Genomic DNA, 13,574 nt, shown 5'->3' on the forward strand with positions numbered 1-13,574 from the left:
ATTTTTGAAACTTGGGGGGTATTTTGGGGAGAGGCACTAGCTGCTATACTAAAAATCTGGTGCCTCTACCTCAAAAAATAGCCCCCCCCAGTGCCCCCAATATCCATGGATCAATTCCCTATTATTCTCTATGGGAATCGTTCTCCATAGGGAATAATAGAGTGCCTAGTAGACATTTCCCTCCCCCCCCCACGCTTTTTAAAGGGGGGGGGCCTCCATACCAGGGAATCCTCCCTCCCTGCCCCCTCCCTCTCTCTCTCACACACACACACAAATACTTACCATACTTTGTCTTCTTCCAGCAGAATTTGCTCGCTGTGAAAACAAAAGCAAGCTGCACAGGAAAAGAAAGGGAGGGGCCGTTCCTGTTTCCTGTGCAGCCTTAAAGGGACACATTTTAAAAACGGATCCCAAGCTGTAAAACAACATGATGCCTACAGGTATGTTCTCTCTCCCCCCGCCCCCAGATTTTTTAAGAGCGGGGGAGGAGGCTGAAAATTTGGGGGTCCCCCGCCAGGGCAGGAGTGTTGGGAAGCCTAACCAGAAGTGCCACCAAGAACGCTGCTGCTTTTGAACCACCCACCTGCCTTTCTCCAGCATTGCTGAGCCACGGATCCAGCTGGGAGCACAGGTGACAAAATGTTCACAAGCAAGCAGTGAGTGTCGGCATCAGAGGAGAAGCAGTGGGCCCCACTAGAAGCCATGGGCCCTGGCAGCTTCCCCACTTCTGAGTATGCTGACGCCAGTCCTAGGTGAGCTACGTTTTCCAACTGGCATCTTCACTCCAATTTCCACCTACAGCTTTAATCCATTAGTAGAATCCTGAACTCTCTTAGTAGAAATGGGAGCGTCTAGAAATTTCAAAAGGTTATTACAAGTTGTACTCTGTAAGTAATCTTGGGTTCTATTGACACAAGATTATCAGATTGATGCAGCCTTTGAAAATACTTTGTAAACACACCTGCAGTTTCTTTAACACTATTAGTTAATCTTTGTTCATGAGCACATTGAACCAGCAATATCATCTGGTGTTACTTTTTCTGTGCTGTATAAAAAGCAAATAGTTGACATGCTTGACATGCTTTGTGTTGGATGAGGCAATGTCTGGGGTACAAAGAAGAAGAGGAGAAGACTTGGAAAGGGGCAGCAAGAAGACAATTAGATAGGACAGTGAGGTCGGCACTTTCTCTCCTGAAGTGTCATTCCTTGCCTGTCTCCAGATTGCTACTCTTAAAGACAATTTTCTCCTGCTTCTTGGAAGTTCCACACTCAGTCTCTCTCTCTCTCTGAGCCAGAGAAAGGGCCCCAAGAATTAAGCATTGATGCAACCCTTCCTGCCCTCCATCTCATGATCTGCCCTCCATCTCAGAATCATCATCGCTGTCAGATTGCCATCTAGCCTCCATTTAAAAAGGAGGAGAGCCCACCACCTCCTGATGAAGCCTGTTCCACTGAGGAACTGCTCTTAAAAGTCAGGAAGTTCTTCCTAATGTTGAGCAGGAAACTCTTTTCATTTAATTTCAACCCATTGGTTCTGGTCCTACCTTCTGAAGCCACAGAAAACAATTCCACACCATCCTCTAGCCCTTCAAGTACCTGAAGATGGTGATCGTATCACCTCTAAGCTGCCTCCTCTCCAGGCTAAACATACCCAGCTCCTTCAAACTTTCCTCATAGGACTTGGTCTCCACCCCTTCACCATATTTGTTGCCCTCCTTTGGACATGTTCCAGCTTGTCCCAGATATTCCCCTCCATTATTAGTGAGGATTGCTAGTGGCTTTGTTTGAAATCTGTTACCCACCATGGCCATATATGTTTTAAATTTTTCCATCAGTTGACTTCTCTTTTAATTAGGTGCGTGATAGTGTATCTTCAACCCAAACCCAAATCAGTGCAACTCTGTCAAGAAAGCACAAAGCTTCCCAGGGCAAATGCACACAAGAAGAGGGACATTATTTAATACATTTATTCAGAAGATATCAATAGAAAAGGAGTACTCTAAAATCATACAGAAGAGAAAAGAACAAAGTTAGCGTCAACTACCTAACACTTGCAAGAACTGTGTGAGGTGGCAGAAACCTTAGTTTCAAATGGAAGGCCTCAAACCAGGATTGTGCATGTTTCTAGCAATTGCAGATCATCCCCATTGCAGGAAGGGCGGGATATAAATCTAGTAAAATAAAATAGATAAAATAGTCTTGGCCATGAAAATCTCAGCTAGCCTGCTGTCTCCCAGGCCATAGTTCAATAATAATCTTGATCCAGCACATCATAGAATTATAGAGTTGGAAGGGACCTCCAGGGTCATCTAGTCCAACCCCCTGCAGGAAACTCACAAATACCTCCCCCTAAATTCACAGGATCCGCATTGCTCTCAGATGGCCATCTAGCCTCTGTTTAAAAACCTCCAAAGGAGAGCCCACCACCTCCCGAGGAGGAAGCCTGTTCCACTGAGGAATCACTCTAACGGTCAGGAAGTTCTTCCTAATGTTGAGCCGGGAACTCTTTTGATTTAATTTCAACCCATTGGTTGTGGTCCTACCTTTTGGGGCCACAGAAAAAATTGCACACCATCCTCTATATGACAGCCCTTCAAGGACTTGAAGATGGTGATCATCCTCTCCAGGCTAAACATCCCCAGCTCCTTCAACCTTTCCTCATAGGACTTGGTCTCCAGACCCCTCACCATCTTCATCACCCTCCTCTGGACCCATTTAGGTAATGATGACATCTAATGAGAGATTGTCTCCAAGAGAAACCTCTAGAGGATGATGTCGTACTCTCAACCTCCCCTCTCCCATCAATGGCCATGAAGATGATAAGAGATATGCAGACTGAGAAACCAATTATAAAAACGCCTGCAAGACCGTTCAGACCCATTACCAGCCACATTAATACTTGTGGAGAAAGTGCTTCATCTGACAAAATCTTTGAAGACAACCAAGGGAGTATAAACTTGCGCAGATGGAGAAGATCAACAGGAACTTAACACAGGGATGTGAAATTCAGAAGGGCTCACTTCAAAAAAAGGATGTGAGCAGAATGGAGCAGGTGCAGAAGAGATCAACGAGGATGACCAGGGCACAGGCAGCAATGACCCTGATGTTACCTGTCTTGGGGGAGATCTGAAAAGAGGGATCACTCATTCCATTTTTGTCCTCATGTGGACCTTGGTTTTTACTTGACTAAAGCCACCTTGTGTAACAACAAGCCTCTTTTGTAATAAATAATGATATTTTATTCATTCTGCAGAAAAAAGTCTAGCTATCATTTCACATGCAAATGTCTTTTATATCTAATTACAATACGGTTCTTGGGGATTTCAATAAATCTCATCTTTCTGAGAAAACTTGGGCTGTAGTGTTCATCAAACCACAAATATTCTGGGGAAAGTAATTTTGTTGGTTTATTGTACACAAAATACTTGTTTAGGTGGCTCTCTTCCTGCCAGATGGCCTCCACCCATTTCCTTTTGTCAGCTATGATGGCTTCGTGGCACTTCTTGGTGAGCTTGTAAACTTCAGCCACAGTTCCTCCAAAGAAGCCTCCAGCATAGTAAAAATCCCCCTCATCTTGGGGAATGAAAGCTTCAGAGATGGGACGCCGTTCGTAGGTAAATACCTTGCGCTCAGAGGCATAGAAACCTGGGTGAATTGTGCCAAATACCTCACTCAAAATCTCTACTCCAACATGGTCACCAAACCGCATGTCTACATCAACACATACCAGAAAGTCAACTTCATGGATAAAGCGCTGTTGAGAGTAGTGATTGATCATCTCCATCCGGCGCATGGAGATTTCCTGCCACCTGGGGAAATTTTGGACTTTCAGAGGGACTATCTCTCTTCCAGCTTTGACAGTGATGTCAGGAACAGCTTCAGGCCTATCAGTGAAGACATAATACTTCACTCTGTGCCCAGCCATGAAATAAGTCTCTGCGGTTTCTAGAAACTTCTGGAGGAAGACGACATACCTAGAAGACACAAGAAGACTTTTTATCATTAGTTATGGACAATAAATACAAAAGAAAACTATCCAGACTTAAGACAGAATTTTGAGTAATAAATGAAGCACATTTCACACATTTTTATTCAGACAAGAAATAGGAAATTATTGGACACCAATAGTAAATGACATTGATCTGAGGGAGAAAGGGTCCATTGTGTATGATTGCTTTCTGCAGTGTTGCTCCAAGATGCAATGACGTTAGATAGATAGATAGATAGATAGATAGATAGATAGATAGATAGATAGATAGACAGACAGACAGACAGACAGACAGACAGACAGACAGACAGACAGACAGACAGACAGACAGACAGACAGACAGATTTTATTTGTATCCCGCCCTCCCCGCCCAAGCGGCTACTACTAAATTGATCATGATAATCAATTCTAAATGATGAAAGCACTGAGTGGGGGGGGGGGATAATGATGAGAATGACCTCTCCTATCCTGAGATCTTATGGCCACCACTACTTCAACAGCTGCCCTTTCACAGTGCAATACTGAGCAGATGTATATTCTTCTAAACCAACATAGACCCTGGACCTGATCCACTCATGCTAAGCAGGATTAGCCCTGGTCAGTCCTCGGATGGGAGACCACCAAGGAAGCCAAGAGTTGCTCTCCAGAGACAGGCAATGGCAAACCTGTCAAGTCGGCTGAATTCAATAACGAGTCTTTGGTTGAAACAAAGTTGCTAGTTTATTGAAAGCAGAACTGAAGACCATGATAGAGATTGAAGGACTGGGGTACATAGACATTAACCAAGCATTTAAGGTATAGATCAAAGGATTCCTACGGGCGGGACACTCTATGCAGTATATTTTCGCACTAGGATGTTACTCCCTCGTTCCCAAGCCAAGGCCTTGGCGCTTCACACTCCCACAGACACCCGGCTTGAGAAGGCTCCACTATCTTGTTCACATATCAGCATTTCAAAGCAGACTACACAACAAAGGCATAGCTAAGCAGAGGGGGCGGGGAGGAGAGGTAGCTAGCAGCATTCGGTATTCAGCATGAGCCCAGAATCCCTTGCTTCTGAACCAGAGTTAGCAAACATGTTAATAAAAATACAGCAGACTTGACAAAACCAACTCTGAATGTCTCTTGCCCTGAAAATCCCAATAAGTCTCCAAAGCAACAGAAGTCCCTCTGCTTAGAAGGGTGTCCTTCGCTTCAGGTTGCACTGCAAAGAAAACAGCTCCTGTCCCAGAAGCCAGGACCAGGTAGCTCCTGAGGGTGGGACTTTCTCCCCACCTGGGCAGCTAGGATTTAGAGCTTACAATTCACAGTGATAACCGAGGGCACCAAGGGACATGATGTAAAATACTCTTAGTGCCAGGGATTTCTTGCATTACTTCAATCCACAGAAATACATACTGGGGGGGGAGGCCCTCAGCACCAAAAGGGAGACTTTAGGTCAAATTCCACAAAGCAGAATCCACAGGGCACAAGAGGCTGGAGGCACCAGAACCATCCTGTGGACTCTCTCACAGTCATCCCTCACTTGGGTACCTATTCTTTTCCTAATCGCAGCACAATGCAGAAGAGCTTTGACTTACCCAGGAGTCATTTTGTAGAAAAATAGATGACTGAGTTCATTAGCATATGCTGTCCCCCCCCCGCCCCCGCTGCCCAAGCAACCTGATGAAAGAAAGGAGAGCCTCAAGCGAGCGAGGCCTGCTTGAGCTGGCTAGAGATCTAGGCCTTGCTCTCCTGGGGCTCTCCTGGGCCACCTTTCCCCATAGTCAAAAGGCCAGCAAGCCATGTGCCACCCAAAATCACATAAGAATTGGCTGGCTGCCCACTCTCCTAATCCAGGGAATGTTATGCAGCTGCACCTACTATTCAATGGACACGATGCATGGGGAGAAAGAGGGGAAGTGGTCAGAAAGGTGCTCCTGTAAGCTCCTGCTGAATTAGAGGCCTGGACTTACCCCACCCCCACTGTTACTCAGGACATAGATGGTCCAGGGAGGTATTAATTCCCTTTTGTTCCTGTGGTCCCCAAGAGGGGGGAGGCACTACAGCTCCTTCTGCACAGATATGTGGCCCCAATCCACAATGGGAACATCATCTGCAGGAAGTGAGGAGGACCCACAAGCAATACAGGAATGTGGTGGAGTTTACAGTTTGGGTGACATCCACCTCCTGGACATCCAACTTCAGTGTCTGAAGTGAAGGCAGATCCTGGGTAGGAGACCTCCTTGGAATACTCTCTATGCCACATAAGAAAGGGAGGAGAATAAGAAAGCACCAGTGACAAAGGAGGCTGCCTACCACATGATTCAGTGCTTTGACCTGACAGCCTTTCCATCACCTTGGGAGCAGGGGAAGCGATTCTGCAATAACTCTATAGCAGGAAGGCTCAAATCATGCATTTAGCACCACCACGGCTACCCCACGCAAGACAGGGGAGTGACAGAGAGACCAACAGCAGAAAGAATACAACCTCATTCACACGAAAGGTCAGCCTTCAGAGAGCAAGACACCTAACCCCACGGCCCGCTACACTGTCCAGTCAAGCCAGGCTCACTTTTTGATAGCAAACACTGTCAGTCCAACAGTTGCGTTCCTTTGCTTGAACTGTTCATTCAAGATATCCAAGTTGAAGGTCCCTTCCCAAATAATTGGGGCAAGCCATGGAGTCACTGTAAGGACATCGGTTCTCCTGTGGGGAAAGAAGACTTCTTCAGAATCATATTACAGAAGTGCACAGATGATGTTTATATTAATTTGTCTGTTTATACGCCTCCTTTCCTCCCCAACAAACATCACCTTACATCATTTCCTGCACCTCCATTTTATCATAAGAGTCAAGAGCTTGAGAGTGCTCCTGGAGTCCTCTCTGGCAATGGAGGCCCAGGTAGCAGCCACTACCAAATCTGTCATTTTTCATCTTCAGCGGGTATGTCAGCTGGCCCCTTTTCTGGAGCATGACAACTTAGCAATGGCGATTCATGCTATGGTCACCTCGAGAATAGATCACTGTAATGCTCTCTCCATGGGACTACCCTTGACCCTGATGTGGAAACTTCAGCTAGTTCAGAACACTGCAGCATGGTTGTTAATGGGGCTCCCTCGATGGGAGCACATTCAACCAGTGCTGAAAGAGCTGCACTGACTACCTATTGTGTTCCAAGTCTGTCTCAAGGTGTTGGTATTGACCTTTAAAGCCCCATATGGTCGAGGGCCTGCCTATCTACAGGACCACCTTTCTCCATATGTTCCTCAGAGAGCACTGCGTTCAAGGACACAAAACCTACTATCTATATCTGGACCAAGGGAGGCCAGACTGTGTTCCACATGGGCTAGGGCCTTCTCAGAAATGTGGAATGCCCTCCCGGAGGCCATAAAGGCCCTGAATTATTTCGACAGGCTTTTAACACCTAAACCAGAAGAGGACTGCCACCCTACACTGCTGAGGAACTACGATCATTATAGGATCACTGTCAGAAGAAAGAAAGATCCCGCCTATACTGAAGTTAAACAGCACCTTAAAATGTATTTTAATTGTTATTTTAACATTTTAAATTGTAATTATAAATGTTTTTGAATTGACTGTCAGCCGCCCTGAGTCCGCTTGCAGAAAGGGCAGGATAGAAGACTAAATTAATTAATTAATAAATTGGGTCTCCCAGATTATACTCCGGAGCCCTGGCCACTACACCACACTGACTCACAAGGCAATGGGATCACTTTTTAAAAGCTCCATAATTATCAAACATTCCCCAGTGGGACCAGGGCAGAATTCAACAAGTGGCCAGAAGACCAGAGTGGTCCTTGCAAATGTTGAACCATTCTGAGCATTACTTACGGTGGCTTAAAGATCTGTGGCTTTGGGTAAACCATTCTGAAAGAAAGAGAGAAGCTGGGTTTTAGGAATATTTCTCCCTAGAGTGAAGAATCTCTGCAAAATTGTTCTCAACAGCTTGGACTACTACTGGGGGGACTCAGAGCCACCAAGGGTTTCACCGCATGATCAGCACCATCACGAAAGGCAGGCTCTGAAGCGGGCAGGGGCAAGAGGTGACTGCAGCAGCACTCCATTCTTTATCTGAGGCCATGTCACTGATTCTGGGAAGCTGTTCTTTAGCCCAGAAACATCCTTGGCTTTGTAGGACATTGTGAGTGTTCCTTATTTCTGATGCCAAAACTCCAAGATATGCTGAACAGAAAGCTCTGCAATAGCCTTCCCTTACTTATAAGGTCTGCAAACATTTTTTCACAGTTAAAGGAGAGTGCCTGGCTGTATTGCCCTGTCCTGATTGGCCCAGGCTAGTCCAATCTGAATAAGAGAGGCTGGAAGCTAAGCAGGGTCAACCCTAGGTGGGCTTAAAGATATGTGACTCTGGGTAGTCCATTCTGAAAGAGAGAAAGAGAGGTGCTGGGTCTTAGGAATCACTCTCCACAAAGGAAAGAAGAGTTTCCACCCATCTGCCTGATTTCCCTAGAACTTACAGGATACAAGCAATGTTCCCTCTAAGCTATGGAGTCTTGTGAGGAAAAGTTATACTATGTGAGCTACTGGCATTGAAGTTCTGAGCGAGTGATTTGGCTCCGGCATGTTAGTATGTTCTGGGGCCAACCTTCCTGTGCTAAGACAAAAATGTGTGAGACAGAGGCTAAAAAACTGTGAGCTAGCTCACACTAACTCAAATTAGAGGGAACACTGGATACAAGGTGGCAGGCCCTGGGTCCAAGAGCCATTAAGGAACCCATCCAAATGCAAATGGCTTCCTTCTGTACTGTTCCTTTGTCCAGGGTCTAGCCAGACCTGGGACAGTGCTCCACTCCATCCTGATGGGAAGCTCAAATCTTGCCCACCAGCAGCCTTCTTAAAACAATCACAGGAAAGAGGGGCTGGGCTTGCCTGGAAGGATGTGCTGCCTCTACCCTGCCTGTGCTCAGCATTATAATTACCATTATAATTTTAAAAATTAAGTTTGAGTGTTATTCTTTACCATTCAGCAAGGTAAAAATGCTATGGTGAACACATGTCATTTTAGTAACTATTCCGAAGTGGAAGATGTGGGATAGATGAGTGGCAGACAGTCATGTATTTTGTGTCACACATAGCTTGGATCTCTTGGCGACTTTTTCATCTGTTGAGATGGACCATTGGGTCCACGCAGGTCAGTGTTGTCGTCTCCAACTGGCGGCAGACATCCAGGATCCCAGATGGAGAAAGGTCTTTTGCCCCAGACTGTTTTAGCCAAAGAGGCCACACTTGCATCGAGGGTTTTCTGCATCCAAAGCAGGTGCCTGCCACCAAATCATGAGACCACAGCCTACATATAGCCCGCCTTTGGTGTAGTTGCACCAGCAACCCATCTCCTGCAAGACTTTTTGGCTGCAGATCTCTAATGCTTCAATCCGGGGTTTTCCCAACTGCACAATGCAAGATGCCAGAGTCTCCATCTGGTGCAAAGCATGCGCACTACCACACAGTGGCAGCACAAACCAATGTAACACAAAATGGTACCTCGGTAGCGCTATTTCTGGGAGTAAACCATCCAAGAGATCACTCTTGTTTCTGTGGAAGGATAAAATGGAGAATGCACTGGATGCAAATAAATTAATGTCATAGTAACCATTCCTCAGAATATAAAAGAAGTGTTTACCCCTATAGTTGTAGGATCTTTCCCTGCCCCACAACCCAATATCTTTTAATGTGAAAATGCTTGCCAAAGTATGCCCATTACTCCACACTACCTTATGGCCCCTCCCCAAGTTCAGACATCAACAGGGTAACCCACAACTGCACCTAGACAGCTCTGTTCCTAGCAAACCAGATTTTGTGGATGTGGAAGGAGAAATTATGCTCCATCTGGAGCAAGCATGTGTGCTACTACACAGTGACAGCTCTTGCTGAAATGCAAACCAATGCAATACAAAATGGTACCTCGATAACTTTATTTCTGATAAACCGTCCAAGATATCAGTCCAGTTACTGTGGAAAGAGAAACTGGAGAATCCAGTGGGTGCAAGTTAATTAATGTCATATATAACAGAATATAATCAGAATATAAAACAAGTGTTTAGCTCTATAGTTGTAGGATCTTTCCCTGCTCAACAACCCAATACCTTTTTACATGAAAATGCTGCCAACTAAGTTTGATATCTACTGCATGCAAAGCATGCCCACTACCGCACACTTATGGCCCCTCCCCAAGTTCAGATGTGAACAGGATAACCCACAACTGCACCTGGATAGCTCTGCTTCTGAAAAACTAGATTTTGTTTCTGTGGCAGGAGAAATTATGGAATCCAGTGGACACACAAAATGTCACAGTAATCGTTCAGAATAGAAAACAACATTTTGCCTTAGTAGCGTGGCTTGTCAGCTGAGAAAATGTACCATTCATTTTAACTGAATTAAAGTTAATTTTAAAGTATTGTTATTTTTTCTACTGTCCAGTCTTGTTTAAAACTTGCTGTCAAGCATATGAGTTATCTACTATATTAATATTACTTTCTATAGAGTATCTGTACATGTTGCATATCAAAGCATGTAACCCCCCCTTTCATGTTAACCTCTTTCCCCCAGTTCCCATCTCCTGTAGCAAATGTAGGAATGTAATGCTTTGAAGGTAGAAGGAGCCAAAACCAGTTCCCAGGCAAAAGCCTGGGAGTCAGAATGTGTAATCGCAAGAGATAGCCAAATGCATAACTGTAGCAGTTCACACGCTTATGAGAAATTCCCCCATTATCTCTCCTACCCACTTTGATGTACTCCCTAAAACTGTATTCTATGCAATGAAGTGTATCACTTTCAATGTGTTCCACAACAAAGCAACAATGGATTTTTAATAAACTAAGACTTTTGCAACATTGCTTGGTTATTTGAAAACTTCCATGCTTGACACCTGCCTCATGGCAGCCCCATTTGAAGCCCCTCCCACCCAGGGCCCCCTGCACCCAGGAACACATTACCTCTGTGTTTCACATAATATTGAGATCCCACTGGTCAGCCAGTGTCCTTCGGAGGTCTGCCTGGAATAAAATATTAAAAATCCCCTTTAACACATGGATGTGGAGGATCCCTACCATGTCATGCAGAAGTCACTTTCCTCCTCTCCTTTGCTTTAAACCCAGGCTGGGGTATTTTGAATGCAAAGCAGGAGAAAGGATTTGTGTCCCACTCTTTCCCCATGGAGTACAGCATAGGCCTGGTGGTGATGCATTTCAAGTGCTGGGCTAGGACTGGGGAGACCCCAGTTCAAAACCACCCTCCACCATGAAACTCGCTGTCCTGGAGCCGCTCATCCCATTCAAGTCTACCCCCTCCCTCACAGGAGGGCTGGGAAGCCAAAATGACGACATGGAGACCCAGTACACAGTCCTGAGTCTCTTGGTGGAATGGTGAGGTAAAGATATGGTAGATGGATGAATCGATACAGTGAACCTATGAGGTCATTACGGCTGAAAGACAGTTTGATTCACGGTTGTCTAATGACTGAACAGAAATTTGAACCTCCCCAGTACAAGGACAACCCTTTAGCCACAACACCACAGTGACTCACTTCCTCACTCCCTCATGCCACGTTTTCCTCTTTTATCAACGTTCCTGCTTCTACATCCATCCACCTTCATATCTAGCTGCCTCACTCAGGAGGTAAAGGCATGGGGGTAAAGGATTAAGCCACCTGTCCCCATGGACTGCAGTTCTGAATTTGGCCTCATGCTCCAGGAGGACAGAAAGTGTTTCATTTCTTATTCAGTACTTTCATATTGTATATTCCTGTGAGAAAACTTTTTAAAAGGTATATATATTTTAAAAGTTTCCTCACAGATCTTCAGTTACACACACACACACACACACACACACACACTATAACTTCTGTGTAACTGCAGATCTGTATACATATTAGAAAGCTGAACAACCATGCAAATTCAGGATTTCTAAAGTTAACCAATTAGAGAAGAAGGAAGGAAAATATAGCCGTCATAATGGTTCCTTAGCCTAGTTAGATAGGAACCAATCAGACAGCAGAGAGAGCATAGCAATCCTATTGCCCCTTTTAGCAAACTTTGATAGGAGTCAATCAAAAGATAGATTATTCAGTCTCCCTTCAACATATAAGTAGAATTAGCTTGGCCAGCAGAAGGGACAGAGGAAAAGGTCTGAAGGACTTCATGAAACACGGTCAGAGCTGAAGTCTAGGTAGCTGTGGCAGAGAATTCCCTCCAGAGGTGAAAGACAACTGAGAGCTGTAGACCAGGGAGGGCTGAAGAGCTGTGGAGAGTGCTAAACCCAGCAACTGACCACAGCCAATCTCCAGGCAAAGTCCACAAAGGGAGCTGCTTCACTGAAGTCCTGGAGAGAGGAGATCCACCGGCCCCCCACTCAGGACACTGGCAGAAAAGGCCTCAGAAGGCTGGAAGTCTGAATTAATGTATAACAGCAAGTATAACAAATAACAGTAGGTATGACTCTCTGTGTCAGATCCGGCTATATCTTTGGGAGCCAGATCTATATACCCTCTCCCCGGGCCGTTACAAACCCACCAAAGTTCAGAGCAAGAAGCTCGCACAAAGCAAAGGTTACAGTTTCTCACCAAGCCCACATTGGGTGCTAGCAGGTGCCAAGACAGTCTCTGCTAGGAGATATCACGTCCTTGGACTCCAGGCCTGAACCTCCCTACCACGGTTGAGAGAGTGCTTCATGTGTTTCAAACAAAAGGGAAAGCAAGCAGGCCAAAGCAGCACAATGCATACTCCCCCAACATTCCCATTGCAGTTATAGAATACAGAAACATATTGAAAGACCGTTGACACCCCTCCCAGAACAGTGACTTTGTGAGGTTCTGTCAGTTTTTGACCCAGACGATCCATTCTCATTATAAAGGATTTATTGGAATCATATGCAGAGCATTGCCTTGTGCTGTAGACAGCCAAAGCCACGAATAACGAAAACAAGATTTTCACACAATATTATTTGCATTTTTGCATTTTAAGCTGCGCCTTGCCAAAGCTAAAGGGCTCTTGGCCTGTGGCTCTTCGCCTAGGGGCTCTCTAAGGACCAGGAACCCAGATCCCTGATTTCCTTGTTCTCCAAATAAGGTAAGTTCCCAATAAGGTAAGTTGAGGTAAGGTAAGTTGACCCTCCAGAAGGGGAGCCACTTAAACAGCATTTAAAGAGGACTGTATATTTTAATATATATATATCATGAAGATAGAATGCCAGCAGGGGGTTGGGGGCTTTCCAGTGTTTTGCACTGAGTGTCACATGTATGACTATCTGCCCAAAGGACAGAAGTCTTGGGTGTGTGCTCGATGCAAGGAGCTCCTGGTCCTCAGGGAACGAGTTCGTACCCTTGAGGCCGAGGTGACTGCCCTGGAGAAGCAGAGACGGTCAGTTAGGCACTTGGGAAAGACTCTCGGGGGCGTATTAGATGAGCCCCGCTCTGAACGTAGCAGCCCCGTTGCTGCCAGAGAGCGTGAGGGTCGAGAGGGAACAGGGCACCGGGCTGAGGACAAGGGGAATGCGCCCTCAGAAGGGACCTCTTCTTCGGTTGGTGAGCGGGTATCCTTTCGCGCCAAGGAACCATCCCTGAGCAGGGGG

The 13,574-nt window shown here is 45.6% G+C and overlaps 1 protein-coding gene across 3 annotated transcripts in view; it reads right to left on the reverse strand.

Annotated features, from left to right (window-relative positions):
• Window positions 1-3,266: 3,266 nt before the first annotated feature.
• LOC132580581 (histo-blood group ABO system transferase 1-like) overlaps window positions 3,267-13,574 on the reverse strand; it is a 97,219-nt gene continuing 86,911 nt past the window's right edge. For 2 of the 3 annotated variants that reach the window (XM_060251485.1, XM_060251483.1), the window contains one exon: window positions 3,267-3,974. In XM_060251485.1, the coding sequence (XP_060107468.1) occupies window positions 3,269-3,974 (706 nt within the window). In that variant the 3' untranslated portion in view covers window positions 3,267-3,268. Of the gene's footprint in view, window positions 3,975-6,542; window positions 6,678-7,823; window positions 7,892-13,574 lie in introns of those variants that run through there. The other variant, XM_060251484.1, reaches the window with a different exon arrangement.

Source organism: Heteronotia binoei, chromosome 12 (assembly GCF_032191835.1).
Source record: "Heteronotia binoei isolate CCM8104 ecotype False Entrance Well chromosome 12, APGP_CSIRO_Hbin_v1, whole genome shotgun sequence".
Lineage (NCBI taxonomy): Eukaryota > Metazoa > Chordata > Lepidosauria > Squamata > Gekkonidae > Heteronotia > Heteronotia binoei.